We start from the raw sequence: 19,839 nt of genomic DNA, 5'->3' as shown, positions 1-19,839 counted from the left end.
CCATTCACACTAGGTGGGATTTTTCCTGATGTGGAGATGCCGGCGTTGGACTGGGGTAAACACAATAGGAAGTCTGACAAGTCTGAAGAGGGAAACCTCGAAAGCTTGTGAGTTTACTATCAAATAAATCGGTTGGACTTAAACCTGGTGTTGTCAGACCTCTTACGGGATCTTTCCTTCCTGCTGTGGTGAACGGAGATTTGGCTGGGTGCCAAATTCTCCAACCTCGCTGCAGCGGGAGCGTGAACGCCATAAGGTCGCACTCATTTGCCAGTATTTTACCGCCTCGCCCACCCGAGGCTCGTAAGATCCCACCCGAGGCCAGTGGACAATGCCGTTCTGCGAGCCTTGCCCACCCCGATTCTGGGGCAGGCTAGGTGGTAAAACTCCTGCAACTGTCTCCATATGATTGAAGCTACCAGCTGGCTTCACCAACTAAGTGGTAACCCTCTCGCTGCTGGGATAGAAGGTTGTGGGTCCCACTTTAAGCAGCACAGTGGTTATCAGTGCTGCCTCACAGTGCCCCTGTCCCACAATGAATATGAAAAAAAGAGATTTGAACCCTCAGCTCTTTGACCCATGTGAGGGCCCTCCCACTTGCTGCAGGTCCTGCCCTGCCCTTCCTCAGTCGCCACCTGACTTTTCTTTGGTTTCTTCTTTCAGGGAAAACCTGGTCCTGGCCTACACTGAGCTGGCCCAAGAGATCTGCCAACTGCGTAGCCTGACCGAGGCTCAGACCGAGATCCTGAGGAGGCTTTCTGAAGAACAACTGACTAATAATGGTGAATACCAAATATAGACAAGGAGTGGGGGGGAAAAAGCACAGATATCAACCCACTCAGATCCCTATCATCGTCTCTAACCAGAAACCAAACATTGACTTCTTTAAAATTCTTCATAATTATCATTTCCTCCATCTATAATCTCATTGTCATCACACCACAATGATCTCACCAAAATGGATGGCTTCATACGGTTCAAAAATAAGGGACAGACCACAGGAGGGAAACTTCATTTCAGGGAGAGAACCTCAGTTGCAAACATTCTGCAAAAACAATAAAACGTTGGATTCTAATAGGATTGAAAATGTAACTAGTGAGAGTTGAACCGTCAGATTGGGAATTCTGTCTGTGATCCAATGCTATTAACAAGTACCTCTTAGGCCATTGTATCCAGGTTAACTGTGAGATGGGTGGCACAGTGATTATCACTGCTGCCTCACACCTCCAGGAACCTGGGCTCAGTTCCCAGCTTGGGCCACTGTCTGTGTGGAGTCTGCACCTCCTCCCCGTGTCTGTGTAAGTTTTCTCTGAGTTGTTCCCACAGTCCAAAGTTGTGCAGGTTGGATGCATTGGTCATGCTAAATTTCCCTTTAATGTCCTGGGATGCATAGCTTAGAGGGATTAGCGGAATAAATGTGTGGTATTGCAGGGATAAGGCCTGGGTGGGGTTGTTGTTGGAGCTGACTTGATGGGCCAAATGGCCTCCTTCTGCACTATAGAGTTTCTATGGTTTATATGGAGATAGTACAATCAATACCATCAGGCAGCACGGTGGCACAGTGGTTAGCACCACTGCCTCACAGCGCCAGGGACCCGGGTTTGATTCAAATCTTGAGTGAATTCAGTGGAGGCAGTTCCAGGGTTTTGACCCAGCGACAGTGAAGGAACGATGATGTATTTCCCAGTCAGGATGGTTTGTGGCTTGGAGGGGAACCTCCGGGTGATGGTGTTTGCTGGTATCTGCTGTCGTTGTCCTTCTAAATGGTAGTGGTTGTAGGTTTCCAAAGTACTGTCGAAGGAACTTTGGTGAGTTCCTGCAGGGCATCTCGTAGATGGTACACACGGCTGCCACTGGTAATCTGTGGTGGAGGGAGTGAGTGTTCGTGGAAGGGGTGCCAGTCAAGTGGGTTGCTTTGCCCTGGATGCTGTCGGGTTTCTTGAGTGTTGTTGGAGATGCACCCATCCAGGCAAGTGGGGAATACTCCATCACACTCCTGACTTGTGTCTTGTAGATGGTGGATAGGCTTTAGGAGTCAATAGGTGAGTCATCGCGAGGTTCCCAGCCTCTGTCCTGCTCTTGTAGCCACAGTGTTTATATGGCTAGTCCAGTTGCATTCTGGTCAATGATAATCCCCAGGATGAAAATACCATTGAATATCAATGGGCGATGGTTAGATCTTCACTTGTTGGAGATGGCCTTTGCCTGGCACTTGTGAGTCACGAATGTTATTTGCCACTTGTCAGCTCAACTCTGGATATTGTCCAGACTTTGCTGCGTTTGAAGATGGACTGCTTCAGTATCTGAAGAGACATAAGAACATAAGAAATAGGAGCAGGAGTAGGCCATCCAGCCCTTCGAGCCTGCCCCGCCATTCAATAAGATCATGGCTGATCTGTCGCTGCTCAGTTCCACTTTCCCGCCCTCTCCCCATAACCCTTAATCCCCTCTCCTATCAAAAACCCATCAACCCGCGTCTTAAAAATATTTAGCGAGGCAGCCTCCACCACTTCAACGGGCAGAGAATTCCAGAGATTCACCACCCTTTGAGTGAAGAAGTTCCTCCTCAACTCCGTTCTAAACCGCCCCCCTTTTATCTTGAGGCTGTGCCCCCTAGTCCTATTGTCTTTTTTGAGCGGGAAGAGTCTTTCCACCTCTATCCTATCCATCCCATTCATCATCTTATACGTCTCAATTAGATCTCCTCTCATTCTTCTAAACTCTAATGAGTACAAGCCCAGTTTATTCAGCCTCTCCTCATAGCTCAACCCCCTCAACTCCGGTATCAGCCTAGTAAACCTCCTCTGCACTCCCTCCAAGGCCAAAATATCTTTGCGCAGGTGCGGCGCCCAAAAATGCACAGACGCTAATGGTGCTGAACGTTGTGTAGTGATCAGCAAAAATCTCCACTTCTGACCTTATGATAGAAGGAAGGTTATTGATGAAGCAGCTGAAGATGGCTGGGCCTAAGACACGGTGGCACTGTGATTAACACTGCTGCCTCACAGCACCAGGGACATGGGTTCAATTCTAGCCTTGGGTCTTTGTGGAGTTTGCTTGTTCTCTTGTGTCTGCGTGGGTTTCCCCCGGGTGCTGCAGTTTCCTGCCAAAGTCTAACGATGCGTAGACTCAGTGGATTGGCCAAAATAAAAATTGTCCCTTAGTGTGTAGGTGTAGGGGGATGAGCCATGGGAAGTGTGTGGGGTTACGGGGTTAGGGTGGGGGAACGGGCCTGTATAAGATATTCTGTCAGAGAGTCAGTGCAGGCAACATGAGCTGAATGGCCTCTTCTACACTGTAGGGATTCTCTGATTCTATGAACTGAGATGATTGACGTCCAGTCACCACAAGGTGGGACTCTAACCAGCAGACAGTTTCCTTCCATTCTCACTGACTCCAGTTTTGCTAGAACTCCTTGATGTCACACTCAATCAAATCCTGCCTTGGTATCTAAAGCAGCCAGTCTGATCTCACTTCTGGGGTTCAGCTCTTTTGTCCATGTTTGAACTAAGGCTGTAATGAGGTCAGGAGCTGAGTGGCCAGGCAGAACCCAAACAGGGCATCACTGAGCAGGTTATTGCTAAGGGTGCTGCTTGATAGCACTGTTGATAACCCTTTCCATCATTTTAATGATGATTGAGAGCAGACTGATGGGGTGGTACTTGGCTAGTTTGGATTTGTCCTGTTTCTCGTGTACAAGACATTCCTGGGCAGTTTTTCATATTACTGGTAGATGCCAGGGTACATTCTGCGCCCTTGCCACCCTTAGTGCCTCTTTCAGTTTGTGTTCAACATGGAGGAGTAGTGATTCATCAGCCGAGGGTGGGATGGTACGTGGTAATTTGCAGAAGATTTCCTTGCCTGTGTCTGACCTGGTGCCATGAGACTTCATGGGGTCCAAAGTAGATGTTGAGGACTTCTAGAGCAACTCTGTCCCGACTGTATACCACTGTACCACCAGCTCTGCCAGGCCTGTCCAATGGTGTTGGTGGTGTCTGGGACATCTGATGGTTCTGTAAAATATAATTCCGTGAGTATGCCTGTGTCAGCCTGTTCCTCGGCCAGTCTGTGAGACAGCTCTCCCAATTCTGACACATGCAACAATACCAATGTGTCACTGCCTCCTACAATGTCCGTAGACTAATAGTGCAGAGACCCAGGCTAATTTTCTGGGGTCCTGGGTTCAAATCCCACTATGGTAGCTGGTGGAATTCAAAGAGAATTAATTAATAAACTTTGAATTAAAAAGTTAGTCTCAGTAATGGTAAGCATGAGGTCTTTGTCGAATGTCATTGAAGCCCATCCAGTTCACTAATCTCCTTTAGAAAGGAAGTTTTGCTGTCCTTACTGATTCCAGACCCACAGCCATGCGTTTGACTCTTAAATGCCATCTGATGTACTCAGTTGTACCAGACCGCCACAGAGTCAAGAAGAAATGGTGGACAAACAAATGGGTGGCACAGTGGCACAGTGGTTAGCACTGCTGCCTCACGGCGCCAGAGACCCAGGTTCAATTCCTGGCTTGGGTCACTGTCAATGTGGATTCTGCATGTTCTCCCTGTGTCTGCATGGGTTTCCTCTGGGTGCTTCGGTTTCCTTCCACAGTCTGAAAGAAGTGCTGGTTAGGTGCATTGGCCATGCTAAATTCTCCCTCAGTGTACCTGAACAGGTCTGTGGCAACTAGGGGATTTTCACGGTAACTTCATTACAGAGTTAATGTAAGCCTTACTTGTGACGCTAATAAATAAACTTTATTTTACTTGACGTTGATCCCAGTGCCAGAAATGACAACTGGTGCATGCAACCCTAACAGCACTGTGGGTGTGTCTACACCACATTGCTTACAGCGTCCAATGAACCAGAACACCACCATGATCCCAAGGGCAATTAAAGTTTATTTATTAGTCACAAGTAAGGCTTACGTTAACACTACATTAAAGTTACTGTGAAAATCCCCTAGTTGCCACATTCCGGTACTTGTTTGGGTATATTGAGGGAGAATTCATCATGGCCAATGCACCTAAATAGCACATCTTTCAGATTGTGGGAGGAAACTGGAGCACCCGGAGGAAACTCTCGCAAGCATGGGAAGAACGTGCAGACTCCATACAGACCGTGACCCATGCCGGGAATTGAACCTGGGTCCCTGGCATTGTGAGGCAGCAGTGCTAACCATTGTGCCGTGCGTAGTAAATGCTGGCACAGACAAGAACAGCCACATCCTGTAAAAGCATTGCCTCAGCATCTCACTGGAATGACAGCCTAGATTACAGGAAGTAGTCTCACATGCCAGGTTAAAGTTCAACAGGTTTATTTGGTAGCACAAGCTTTTGGAGTGCTGTCCCTTCATCAGGTGAGTCACCTGACACTTGACAGGACTCACCTGATGAAGGACTGACACTCCGAATACTCATGCTACCAAATAAACCTTTTGGATTTTAACCTGGTGTTGTGAGACTACTTCCTGTGCTCACCCCAATCTAATGCCGCAACAAGTCTAGATCAAGCATCCACGTCAAACTCTGGACTTTGACTTGAACCCACACCTCAGAGACTAAAGCTTCCACTAACTGATCCAATCTTCGTCTTTGGGGAAAGGATGGATAGCTTTTGATTTATTACACAATGTTATACCCCGACTTCAACAGTGCCCCCTCCACCATGCCCACTCCCCCGCCTCACTCCCTTCACCCCAATATAATTAAAACATCCCTTTGTTGAGTGCGATTTTATCTCCTGGAGAATGAATAGTTGCTGCAGCTGAGGTGAGGAGAAGATCCCTGACCCTCCACAACGTAATGCCCTGGTAGTTTTAGCTTTCAGGTCTCATTTAATGCAGGCTTGTCAGTCTGTCAGTTGTCATGACCAAATCCATTCCCTGCCCGCTGGGCGCGGGAAGTGGATTTCGGGGGCGGAGATCACCTGCAGGCGTCGGTGGGATTGATTCCCAGCCCTGAGGTAGATGGAGTAAGGGATGGGAATGGGCGGATTGGGGCTGGGAGTGAGGTGGGATGGCGGGGGGTGGGGAGGGTTTGGTCAGGAGAAAACCTTCGCACACGGAGAGGTTCAAGGTTTCTGGATAATAATCATTCTCAGCCTCATGGCCCCACAGAGAAATTTAAAGTTTAGAGTTAAAGTTATTTATTAGTCACAAGTAGGCTTACATTAACACTGCAATGAAGTTACAGTGAAAATCCCCTATTCACCTCACTGTAGCACCTGTGTGGGTTATGCTGAGGGAGAATTTAGCATGGCCAATTCATCTAACCAGCACGTCTTTCGGACTGTGGTAGGAAACTGGAGCACCCAGAGGAAACCCACACAGACATGGGGAGAACATGCAAACTCCACTCAGACAGTGACCAAGCCGGGAATCAAACCCAGGCCCCTGTGTGGCAGTAGTGCTAACCACTGTGCCACCGTACTGCCTGATGAAACTTAATTTCAATTCAGTTTTATTACACTACGCCACACATGGCCCTTGGTGCAGTTCCCAATAAGTTTAATCTGGTGGGGAAACCATCATTCCTGCTTCCCTCACTCAACTTAAAATAGCAGTCAGGCCTGGTGGACATCATCAGAGCCTGATAGCCTGTTATCGGAAGGACCCGACTGCGCTCTGATGGATGCCCTTGCTGCCTGCGATTTAAAATTGCAGTTGGAAAGCGGGTGAAGTCCCCTGTTTTATTTTAACTGACCGCCCCACCCTGTTTTCACCGCTGGTTAAAGTTTTCCCCCTGTCGTTTCTTTCAAATGGTTCACTGATTCTGAAAATACTTCTGTCTAGATGTTATCTTTGGTTCAATGGCAGCACCCCTCAGAAGCTTGAGAATTCATGAGCCCTTTGCAAAGACTTGAGCCCACAATAATGTGGGTCATTTATTCTCATTGCTATTTTTTGGCTCTTGCCGTGCACACAACGGCTGCCATGTTTCCCTTCCATTATGCTGGTGCAAGAGTTTAAAGTTTATTTATTACTGTCACCAGTAGACTTACATTAACACTACAATAAAGTTATTGTGAAAATCCTCTAGTCGCCGCACACAGGCACCTGTTCGGGTACACTGAGGGAGAATTTAGCATGGCCAATGCTCCCAACCAGCATGTCTTTCAGACTGTAGAAGGAAACCAGAGCACCCAGAGGAAATCCACGCAGACATAGAGAGAACGTGCAAACTCCACTCAGACAGTGACCCAAACTGGGAATCAAACCCTGGTCCCTGTCGCTGTGAGGCAGCAGTGCTAACCACTGTGCCACCGTGCCGGTCTTATGGTTTGAACATAGAACATAGAACATTACAGCGCAGAACAGGCCCTTCGGCCCACGATGTTGCGCCGACCAGTTACAAAACAATGACCCACTTTGGGACACTCTGAGGCCGGGCAAAAGGCACTGTAATAATGCGAGGTCTTTCTCACTTGCTGTTGAGGGGAGGTTACACCTTAAATCTGTTGTTTCACTTTATTCCTCAGCCCGTCCCCAACCCACCATCCACATGAGGCAAGTGTCATACTCCAGCTACCCTCGGAGCACCAGCCACCGTCACCGGGCTAACTTCCAAGGGCGTCGCAGCTACTCTGAAGTCGGTGACGTGAAAGTGGAAAGCCACACGATGCCGTCTCGACTGACGGCCGGTGACCAGTCCTCACCGACGCACAGGCGATACCTGGCCAGCGATTACCTTAAGGTGCCCGAAGGCACGGACGACGGCACCTTCGATCATCAGCTGGAGTCCGATGATGAGGATTGGATGACCCGTGGTCCTCCTGGAACTTTGGACAGGGGAATAAGGAGCACTTCCTCCTGCACGGCACTCCCTATCCCAGACATTACCATGAATAGGAGCACGACGGAATATTCTAGATCGGAGCATGCCCAGTCGTGGCCTTCCATCAATGTAGGTCTACGGTTTTACTGATCCCTGTTAACCTTAGTGTAATCTTGTGCATCCTTAAGCAGGTTTTCATTGCAAGGCAACATTACTTGAGTGTTTCAGTGGGATTTGGGCTTTTCCCTTCATTTCTAGAACATTGGTTCCAATTCTTTAAAGTTTATTTATTAGTGTCATAAGTAGGCTTACATTAACACTGCAATGAAGTTACTGTGAAAATCCTCTAATCGTCATGCTCCGGCACCTGTTTGGGTACACTGTAGGAGAATTGAGCGTGGTCAGTGCGCCTAACCAGCACGTCTTTCTGACTGTGGGAGGAAACCAGAGCAGTCGGAGGAAACCCACGCAGACGCGGGGAGAACATGCAGACTCCGCGCAGTGACCAAAGCCGGGAATTGTACCCAGGTCCTTGGAGCTGTGAGTCAGCTGTGCTAACCACTATGCCACCCAGGCAGAATTCTGTCCAAGTTTGGTTCAGACAGCTGTCAAAAATATTGCTTTGCTATTGTTGATGGAAACAAAAAAGATGAATGAAATGTCTAAAAGGAGGTTGGATACTCTGAGAGGGTTTTGAGGGGGTTAGTAGTGAAAAAGTGATTCCCCTCATTTGGTTAATACGGTCTGCTGCTTATCCATGGGGCAAAATGGTTATTTGAACTTTGGAACAGTAACGATTCTGCACATTTGTGCGTGCAATAGAAGATCATGGGATTTTTTTAGCTGAAGTTACCTTGCACGCAAATCCCAATCTTCTGCTCTGATTTTAAAAAATATTGCAATAGAAGCTGACCCCAACCACATTGAAGATGAATTATTCACAGTTGTGAGCTTGCACTAACTGTGTTCTTCGTGTGGCACAGTGGTTAGCAGGGACCAGGGTTCAATTCCAGCCTTAGCTCACTGTCGATGTGGAGTCTACACGTTCTCCCCATGTCTGCGTAAGTTTCCTCTGCGTACTCCAGTTTCCTCCCCCACTCCAAAGATGTGTAGACCAGGTGGATTGCCATTGTAAAAATTGCCCCTTAGTGTCCCAAGATGTGTAGGTTAGGGGAATTAGCCATGATAAATGTATGGGGATACAGAGATAGGGCTGGGGAGCAGGCCAGTGTAAGATATTCTGTCAGAGTCAATGTGCAGGTTAGGTGAATTGGCCATGCAAAATTGCCCCTTGTCTATACCGCCCTTTTTTTTAAAACCACTAAGCTAGTCCCAATTGCCCATATTTGACCCATATCCCTCTGTACCCATCTGACCCATGCAAATGTTTAAATTTTTAAAAGACAAAATTGTACCTGCCTCTACTACTACCTCTGGCAGCTTGTTCCAGACGCTCACCACCCTCTGTGTGAAAAAATTGCCCCTCTGCAGCCTTTTGTATCTCTCCCCTCTTATCTTAAACCTATGCCCTCTAGTTTTAGACTCCCCTACCTTTGAGAAAAGATATTGACTATCTAGCTGATCTGTGCCCCCCATTATTTTATAGACTTCTGTATGATCACCGCTCAGCCTCCTATGCTTCAGAGAAAAAAGTCCCAGTCTATCCAGCCTTTCCTTATAACTCAAACCATCAAGTCCCGGTAGCATCCTAGTAAATCACTTCTGCAGCCTTTCTAGTTTAATAATATCCTTTCTATAATAGGGTGACCAGAACTGTGCATAGTATTCCAAGTGTGGGCTTACCAATGTCTTGTACAACTTCAACAAGATGTCCCAACTCCTGTATTCAATGTTCTGATCAATGAAACAAAGCATGCTGAATGTCTTCTTCACCATTCTGTCCACCTGTGACTTGACTTTCAAGGAACTATGAACCTGTATCCCTAGATCTCTTTGTTCTATAACTCCCCGCAATGCCCTACCATTAACTGAGTAAGTCCTGCTCTGGTTTAATCTACCAAAATGCATCACCTCGCATTTATCTAAATTAAACTCCATCTGCCATTCATGAGCCCACTGGCCCAATTGATCAAGATCCCACTGCAATCCTTGATAATCTTTTTCACTGTCCATTGTGCCACCAATCTTGCAAACTTACCAACCATACCTCCTAATTCTCATTCAAGTCATTAATATGAATAAGAAATAACCCTGGACCCAGCACCGAACCCTGAGGCACACCGCTGGTCACAGGCCTCTAGTTTGAAAAACAACCCTCTAAAACCACCCTCTGCCTTCTGTCATCAAGCCAATTTTGTATCCGTTTGGCTACCTCATCCTGGATCATGTGAGATTTAACCTTATGCAATAATCTACCATGTGGTACCTTGTCAAAGGCCTTGCTAAAGTCCGTGGAGACAACATCAGCTGCACTGCCCTCATCTACCTTCTTGGTTACCCCTTCAAAAAACTTAATTCAATTTGTGAGACATGATTTTTCACTCACAAAGCCATGCTGACTGTCCCTAATCAGTCCTTGCCACTCTAAATGCCTGTAGATTCCGTCTCTCAAAATAACTTCCAACAACTTACCCACTGCAGCTGTAAGGCTCACTGGCCTGTCGTTCCCAGGCTTTTCCCTGCAGCCCTTTTTAAACAATGGCACAACATTTGCCACCCTCCAATCACCTGTGACTATCTAATTTCCCCCCTAGCCTCCCACAATGTCCTGGGATACACTTCATCAGGTCCCGGGGATTTATCTACCTTGATGCACTCTAAGACTTCCAGCACCTCCTTCTCTGTTATATGAACACTCCTCAAGACATCACTATTTATTTCCCCAAGTTCCCTAACGTCCATGCTTTTTTCAACAGTAATTACTGATGAGAAATGTTCATTTAGGATCTCACCCATCGCTTGTGGAGCCGCACATAAATGACCTTGTTAACCCTTAAGAGGCCCTACCCTCTTTCTAGTTCCTCTTTTGCCCTTTATGTATTAGTAGAATCTCTTTGGATTCTCCTTATCTGCCAAAGCAATCTCATGCCTCCTTTCTGCCCTCCTGATTTCTCTCTTAACTCTACCCCTACGCCCTCTATACTCTTCATGGGATCGACTTGATCCCAGCTGCCTATGCACGTCATGTGCCTCCTTATTCTTCTCATCAGGCCTCAATATCCCGGGTCATCCGGGGTTCCCTACTTCTACCAGCCTTGCTCTTCACTCTAAGAAGAATGTGCCTGAATCCTTTTTTTTAATTCCAATTCAATCAAATCAAGTCCAATTCAGAGTCTCAACAAGTTGAGGCATTTCCTTTGAAAACCTCCCACTTATGAGACATCCCTTTGCCTGCCAACAGACTCCCCCAGTTAACTTTTGAAAGCTCCTGTCTAATACCATCAAAATTGGCCTTGCCTCAATATAGAATTTAACTTTTGGGCCAGACTTCATTCTCAATTGCTATCTTAAAACTAATGGAATAATGGCCACTGGTCCCAGAGTGATCGCTCACCAACACTTCTGTCACCTGCCCCTTCCTTATTTCCCAAGACGAGGTCAAGTTTTGCTCCCTCTCATTTAAAATTGGGACATTCACAATGGTGGGATTGACATGTGGTTAAAAGTATTTATCTTTATAATAAATCCATTCCTTCAGCTGCGTTAATTAAATTTCACCAAGCACGGGCGAAATTGCTAAAATTTTCTCAAGCAATATTTTAAAGCAACTTTTAGAAAAACTCTTTGAAATAGGCTTGATCACTTTTATTTTGCAATTATTGAAAAGAGTTTCAAGAAAACCCTCAAAGTGAGGAGGAAATTTGCACCTGCATTGCCGATTGGCCTCAAAGTGGAAATTCTATTCCAAAACGTTTCACTTGAAATGGTACTTCCAGCTGAGGCGATAACATCGTGTAACAGTGGCACCGTGGTTAGCGCTGCTGCCTCACAGTGCCAGGGACCCAGGTTTGATTCCTGGCTTGGGTCACTATCTGCGTGGAGTTTGCACGTTCTCCCTGTGTCTGAGTGGATTTCCTCCGGGTGCTCAGGTTTCCTCTCATAGTCTAAAGATGTGCTGGTTAGGTGCATTGACCAGGCTAAATTAACCATCATATCAGGGGGATTACGAGGTTAAATATATGGGGTTACAGGGATAGGGCCTGGGTGGGATTGTGTTCAGGGCAGACTCGAAGGGCTGAATAGCCTCCTTCTGTACTGTAGGGATTCTATGAAAAGTGGATTGGATACATATTTGGAAAAGGGGAAAAAGGGATTTTGAAAGGATTTAGTGGCCAGAATTCTCTGATCTTCTATGCCCCACCATCGGTGCCGGCGGGAATGGAAAGTTTGGGGCTCAGCTAGATCTCTATTCACTGCAGCGGGACTGGAGAATCCCAGCCGCGAATAAGGTCACAGAATTCCAGGCAGGGAAAGGAGAGGAGAAGGGAGCAGCTGGCTCCAGTCAAAGAGACCTCTTCCTGCACTGAATATCTCAGGATGCTTGAGAAATGAGAGTCTCCCCTCTCCAGAAACTGTAAGGCAACAAACTGAGATTAGATTAGTGGCATCCTGACACAGTGCAGAACTGTACAGAGAGTTTCATCTAGAACTGCAGATAAATCAGCCCGATTTTAATTCCACACAGGGTGTCTGAGTTAATTCTAGGAAGAGTCTGGGGCATGTTGGTAATGTAAGGGCTGAGGGAACATTCAGTAACCGCAACATCATTAGGTGTGAAGTAAAAAATTGAAAAAGAGAAAGATACGATAAAAATACCCCATTGGGAGAGAAAATAAAAGTTAATGTTCAGCAAAATAAAAAGGGAAATCACTCAAATAAATTGGAAAGAAACATTGGCGGACAAGACAGTGGAGATATGGGAAATTTCCAAATAGGAGATACTTAGGGTACTGTCTCACTGGACATAGTCACACAGGGACTGCAGTGGTTCAAGAAGGCGGTTCACTACCTCCTACGCAGTGGTAATTAGGGACAGGCAATGAATGCTGGACTTGCCTGTGATGCTAACACTCCACAAATGAATTTCAAAAGAGTTAAGGGAACGCAGCAAAATCTGACGTTTCTTAGAATGGAAGTAAGTTACTTAAAATTAATTAACATTATACCAAAATAGACGGTTGACAGACCAAGGGCTAAAATTGTAAAAGAAAATGAAAAGTTTTATTTTTAATTAGTGTTGCACACGGGCTTACATTAACACTGCAATGAAGTTACTGTGAAAATCCCCTAGTCGCCACACTCCAGCACCTGTTCGGGTCAATGCACCTAACCAGCACATCTTTCCGACTGTGGGAGGAAACTGGAGCTCCCGGAGGAAACCCACGCAGACACGGGGAGAACGTGCAAACTCCACACAGTCACCAAAGCCAGGAATCGAATCCGGGTCCCAGGAGCTGTGAGGCAGCAGTGCTAACCACTGTGCCACCGTGCTGAGTGGGAAATCTTGAACTTTGATCAAGGAATGGCAATGACATGAAATGAATCACTTGCTTCAATTTCCACAGAGCAGTGTGATATAGGGAATGAGAAATTCAAGAGGAGGATAAATTACATAGGATACTCGTACATAAGGAAGCTGTACCGGGAAAGTTGTTGCAATTCAAAGTGGAAAAAGTTAAAGTAAAGTTTATTTATTAGTCACAAGTAAAGCTTATGTTAACACTGCAATGAAGTTACTGTGAAATTCTCCTAGTTGCCACACTCTGGCACCTGTTTGGGTCAATGCACCTAACCAGTACATCTTTCAGAAAATGATGCTGTGTCTTGGAAAGCTGAGGAAAGTCAGAGCGGGATTAGCAGAGGCTCTGATCAATAATCTTTCAAACATCCCTTGATAAGGCCAAAGAACTGAAAGATAGCCAATGTTCAAGATGGGAAAACCAGATAGTTAACAACCCATCAGCATTACAACAGATAATCTTCCAGCATTCAAAATATGGGATTAAATTAACAATGCTGTTTAGGAGGATATATGTTCATTAAAGATAACAAACACAGATTTGTGACTGCAGAGTATAAACTCATTGGCAAAAGAAGGGAGAGGTTGGGAGAACATTGCCAAGTCAGAACCTGGTTCAAGCAAGGGGAGATGGTGGCAACTAATCCGGAAGACCCAGGATAATAATCTAGGGGCCCGGGTTCAAATCCCACCATGGTAGGTGGTGAAATTGAATTCAACTTTAAAAAACTGGAATTAAGAATCTACTTATGACCATGAAACCATTGTCGATTATCGGGAAAAACCTATCTGGTTCCCGAATGTCCTTTACGGAAGGAAATCTGCCATCCTTACCTGGTCTGGCCTACATGTGACTCCAGAGCCACAGCAATGTGGTTGACTCTTAATTGCTCTCAGGGATGGGACAGTGAATGCTGGCACAACCAGCGACACCCACATCCCATGAATGAATAAAGGCAAAAATAAGCAATATTGGATAGATTTTAATAGGGAAGCAGATAAAGACTTGAAGAAGAAAAGTTAAAGAGTGTGAGAAAAGGGCAAGGGAATGGGTCTAACTGACTAATGCTGACAGAGAACCAACTCATTGAGCTTTGATTTGAGGGCAGCTTTGCTTCAGATCAGAAATGGCAAGTATCAATCACAGAGACCCTGGGGGGGCGGTTTCCGGCCAAGCTCACCCCAAGCTCAGAAAATCCTGCCCGAGGGCGATGGACCTTTGCATGGTCCACGTTCCATCTGCGGCGTTTCTCGTGGCAGCTGGGACAGGAAAATTCTGCCACATGAGTATGAGTGCAGTGGGAAAGGAAATGGTCAGCCTCCTATAATGAGGGGAACTGTTCTGAGGGCAAGGTAGTTGGGGAAGAGAAGTGGGAGCTTTATCAGTGTTCAGAAATTGAAGTGGTGGCAGTTAATGGTCAGAAGCTTGTAACTCTTGTTAGTTTTACATAAGATTTAACATGCCTTACCCTATCAAAAGAATTACATGAATTTTTGTCAATTTACTTTTCCGTGCTCTCTCCTTTCCGTGCCCTGGGGGTGGCATGGTGGCACAAGTTGTTAGCACTGTTGCCTCACAGTGCCAAGGACCTGGGTTCGATTCCTGGCTTGGGTCACTGTGCAGAGTCTATGAGGATGTGTCTAGGGCGGTGGATAGAGGAGAGCCGGTGGATGTGGTCTTTCTGGATTTTCAGAAGGTGTTTGACAAGGTACCTCACAAGAGGTTATTGCAGAAGGTCAGGGGACATGGAGTTGGGGGTAGGGTGTTAGCGTGGATAGAGGATTGGTTGTCAAATAGGAGGCAGAGAGTGGGGGTCAACGGGTGCTATTCGGATTGGCGGTTGGTGACTACTGGGGTGCCCCAGGGGTCAGTGCTGGGGCCTCAGCTATTTACCATTTATATAGATGATCTGGAGGAGGGAACCGAGTGCAGGGTGTCGAAATTTGCTGATGACACCAAGATTGGGGGAAAGGCAAATTGTGCGGAAGGTGTGGAGAGTCTGCAGAAGGATCTAGATAGGCTGGGTGAATGGGCCAGGAAATGGCAAATGGAATTTAATGTTGGCAAGTGCGAGGTGGTCCACTTTGGTAGGAAGAATGGTAGGAAGGACTATTACTTACGTGGCGAAAAACTGCAGCAGGCGACGGTGCAGAGGGACCTCGGGGTCCTTGTGCATGAGTCGCAAAAACCCAGCTTGCAGGTGCAGCAGGTGGCCAGGAAGGCGAATGCGATGCTGGCCTTCATAGCGAGGGGGATTGAATATAAAAGTAGGGAGGTCTTGCTGCAGCTGTATAGGGCATTGGTGAGGCCGCAGCTGGAGTACTGTGTTCAGTTTTGGGCGCCGCACCTGCGCAAGGATATTTTGGCCCTGGAGGGAGTGCAGAGGAGGTTTACTAGGCTGATACCGGAGTTGAGGGGATTGAGCTATGAGGAGAGGCTGAATAAACTAGGCTTGTACTCGTTAGAGTTTAGAAGAATGAGGGGAGATCTCATTGAGACGTATAAGATGATGAATGGGATGGATAGGATAGAGGTGGAGAGACTCTTCCCGCTCAAAAAAGACAGTAGGACTAGGGGGCACAGCCTCAAGATAAGGGGGAGGCGGTTTAGAACGGAGTTGAGGAGGAACTTCTTCACTCAAAGGGTGGTGAATCTCTGGAATTCTCTGCCCGTTGAAGTGGTGGAGGCTGCCTCGCTAAATATTTTTAAGAAGCGGGTTGATGGGTTCTTGATAAGAGAGGGGATTAAGGGTTATGGGGAGAGGGCGGGAAAGTGGAACTGAGCCACGACAGATCAGCCATGATCTTATTGAATGGCGGGGCAGGCTCGAAGGGCTAGATGGCCTACTCCTGCTCCTATTTCTTATGTTCTTATGTTCTTATGTTCTCCCCATGTCCGCATGGGTTTCCTCGGGTGCTCCAGTTTCCTCCCAGTCCAAAAGATGTGCTGGTTAGGTGCATTGACCATGCTAAATTCTCCCTCAGTGTACCCGAACAGGTGTCAGAGTGTGGCAACTAGGGGATTTTCACAGTAACTTCATTGCAGTGTTAATGTAAGCCAACTTGAGACACTAATAAATGAACTTAAACTTGAGAATGAATCCTACTGTGTCTTTGATTGATCCATTATGGAATTTATTGGTGCAAAGTTCCCGTTTTGTCAGCTTCTTTGTCTTCCTGTTTCCTCTCCTATTTTCTGGTGTAACTGTGCTGAAAGTGGAGTCCCGTGTTGACATAAGATTTGATGACTGTTAATCACAGCTCACGCAAATCTTCCTTCAGCTTGAGACTAGCCGAGGGAAGGCAGGTTATTATGTGAGCACAGTTTATCCCATCTTCTGCTGATGTGCACTGCCTGTGGGCATTGGTTTGGCTCAGTTGACTGGACAGCTGGTTAGTGATGCCAGCAGCATAGGTTCAAATCCCATACCAGCTGAGGTTTCTAATGAAGCCCTTCCCAATCTTGTCCCTCGCCAGAGGTCTGGTGATCCTCAGTTTAAATCAGCCTGTGGTCACCTGGGACTATGGTGACTTCATTTTACCTTTACTTCCTGTGGGACTAGAGGGTGGGGTTCAGGGGCCGTAACCCTGGCCATTGCTTCTTGTCCCCTGCCCAAGGGCAACTGCAAAACTCCATTTTAGCTCAGTAAATCCAGCATAGACTAAGATTCAAACCAGTGATCCCTCCCTAATCTGCATCTCCATGTGGTATATTTGCTCATTAAAGCCATCATCCCCAAATCTTATATGGAAGTTGACATTGGAAGATAGGATAGTGTATTTGGGATTTAGAAACTCAAGCCCGCTTCAGCACTTTCAATGCAAATACTTAGTCAACAATTAGTAACTTGTGTAATTGATGTCGAGACAAGGAAGTTGCTGAAAGACTATTCAAACTTTGGACATCTTACTCTTTTATTTCTTCTCCCTGTCCAGCTTTGGATGGAAACAGGAGACTCGGACATCAGGAACTGCCCGTTGTGTCAGTTGGCCTTTCCCCTAAACTACCCAGATGACGCCCTCATAAAACACATTGATACTCATTTGGAAAACAGCAAGATCTGAGAGCTGTGCTCCTCACCGAATCACGGAAGGATTGAAGAGGATTTGAGAAGCAGTGACTGGAAAACTGATACAGGATAGCTCACGTTAACAGAGGGAAAAGAAAAAGAGAAGTTTCCTCCTCACTAACCTGATTTTCTTGCTCTGTTGGGGGTGGAGGGAAATGATGATTAACCTGGAATGAACCTGAGGAGGATAGAAACGCTGACTGAATACTTTGCCAAATTTGAGGAAAAAAGATTGATCAGTGCCGTTAAACACAACCAATGATATGTCTTCCAGTACAATCAATTCACTTCCAAAAGCAAAATACCTGAACCTTGGCCACTATGAATTTGGTGATACTGGAATGAATAGCTAGAGGACTGAAGGTGGTCCTAGTGTGTAATGAAGAGAGGCAACTGATGGGATAGGGTGTTGATGTGAGACTGGGAAGTCTGTTGTTTAATGAGTAGATTGAATCATTAGTGCATTATCTGTGGGATACAGTGATGCCAGTACAGTTGGCTTCTGATGACTGAAGTATAACAAAAGATATAATTATTGTTGAGGAGTGGGGAGATGCAGAACATGGATTGACATTGGGAAAAGGCAATCCGCGTGCCTAAAGGACAAGGGTGCCAAGGGCTTGGCAGTATTGCAAATTGGCCTACTTTATATATACTATTGATTCCAATTCTATTTATGGTATTGCACATGTTGGTGTACCACAGTAGAAAATAAAACAAATTTAACTTATTAATATCGGCAATATGTGATTTAAAGTCATGTAACATTGTCGCATGCATGTCTTTTATTCACAGTTCTTGGCACTTTATTACATACACGGAATCTGTTTCAGGCCAATGTGGATTCATCTCTCTCTCTCTCTCTGTAAGAGAAGGAAATAAAGGCTTGCATTTATGTTAGCATCTTCACAACCACAGGACCTTCCAAAGCACTCCACAGCCAATGAAATATTTATGAAGTGCAGTCACTGTTGTAATGTAGGAAAGGTGGCAGCCAATTTGTGTGCAACAAGCTCCCACACGCAGCTATGTGATAATGATCAAACCATCTGTTTGTGTGGTGTTGATTGAGGGATCAATATTGGCCAGGGCACCGCGGATAACTCCCCTGCTCTTTGTTCAAAATACTGCCACAGGATCTTTTATATCCTAAGAGGGCAGGCAAATGTTGATTTAACAGCTCATCTAAAAGAAAAGAGCACCTCTGACACTGCGGCTGAGTGTCAGTCCAAATTTTTCTGCTCAAGTCTCTAGAGTGGGACTTGAACCAGCTATGAATCGGCTCAGATGGTAGATTTCTGCCAATTGAAATGTCACCTATCTTGTGTTTACAATTATACACACACATAAACATCAGTGAAAAGTTTTAACATCATCTCTAGCTTCCAATTGTCCAAAGAACCTAATGAGTCAAGAATTTGTACTAGACATAAGCTCAAAATGGTCATAGCTTCTGTGTATATAATAAAGAAATGTTTTACACCTGCAAGCATTTCCTCTCAAATTTATCCATACTAAATGCTGATGTTCATATATGGAACAAAAACTGCCTAGATAGACCTGGTGTGCTGTGCCAATCTATCCCTCCAGTGGAACATTGCAGTGTTAGTCTCAGAAAGAAGGTATCAGAAAGAGGATGTTATTACACAGGTTTTCTAGGGGCTGTTTCCTTCTTTTCCCCCCCTCTTCATTCTCTAATGAGATCGCTGGAAAGGCCAGTATTTGCTGCCCATCCCTGATTGCCCTTCAACTTGAGGACAATTAAGAGACAACACACTGCGATGCATCTAGCGTGACATGCAGGCCAGACCAGGTAAGGATGGCAGAGTCCCTTCCCAGAAAGACATTAGTGAACCAGATGGGTTTTTGCAACAATTGCTGATAGTTCCATGGTCATCATTACCGAGACTAACTTTATATCCCAGATGTTATTAATTGAATTTGTACACCACCTTAAGCCATGGTGGGATTTGAACCCACCTCTTCAGAAGAAATGAAGGTTCCTGGGAGGCCAGGACTGACATTTGAGGAGAAATTGAGTCGGTTAGGATTATATTTACTGAAGTTTTTAAGAAGAAGGTTTTGGGGCAGGGTGGGGGAGCAGGGGTGTTTGGGGGGGTGGGGGGTTAACTCATAGAATCTTGTAGGATTATAACAGGATTGACAGGGTAGATGCAAGAAGGATGTTCCTGATGGCCGGGGAGTCCAGAACCAGAGCCATAAAGATACAGGAAACCATTTTGGACAGAGATAAGAAGTTTCTTCACCCACAGAGTGGTGAGCCTGTGGAATTCACTGCCTCAGAAAGCAGTTAAAGCCAAAACATTGTGGGTGGGATTTTCCGTCCCAAAGCTGGGAAATCCCACCTGAGGTTAAAGGACCTTTGCAATGGTTTGTGTCTCGTACCCTATGATTCCTGTGGCAGGCGGGACAAGAAAGTTTGAGTTTCTGAGGATCTTCCGTGAATGTCTGTATAGGCGGTGTATGTTTATTGATGTCTTTTTTTTACATCCACAGGTGA

At 46.0% G+C, this 19,839-nt stretch overlaps 1 protein-coding gene across 3 annotated transcripts in view; it reads left to right on the top strand.

Moving 5' to 3' along the window:
• tbkbp1 (TBK1 binding protein 1) overlaps positions 1–18,807 on the top strand; it is a 140,940-nt gene extending 122,133 nt beyond the window's left edge. For all 3 annotated transcript variants that reach the window (XM_080213736.1, XM_080213737.1, XM_080213738.1), the window contains exons 8-10: positions 664–782; positions 7,474–7,898; positions 17,185–18,807. In XM_080213736.1, coding sequence (XP_080069862.1) covers positions 664–782; positions 7,474–7,898; positions 17,185–17,313 — 673 coding nt within the window. In that variant the 3' untranslated portion in view covers positions 17,314–18,807. The remainder of the gene's footprint in view (positions 1–663; positions 783–7,473; positions 7,899–17,184) is intronic.
• Positions 18,808–19,839: the final 1,032 nt, after the last annotated feature.

This window comes from Carcharhinus amblyrhynchos, chromosome 27 (genome assembly GCF_965287045.1).
Source record: "Carcharhinus amblyrhynchos chromosome 27, sCarAmb.v2.hapA, whole genome shotgun sequence".
Lineage (NCBI taxonomy): Eukaryota > Metazoa > Chordata > Chondrichthyes > Carcharhiniformes > Carcharhinidae > Carcharhinus > Carcharhinus amblyrhynchos.
This window is presented reverse-complemented; position numbering and strand designations above follow the sequence as displayed.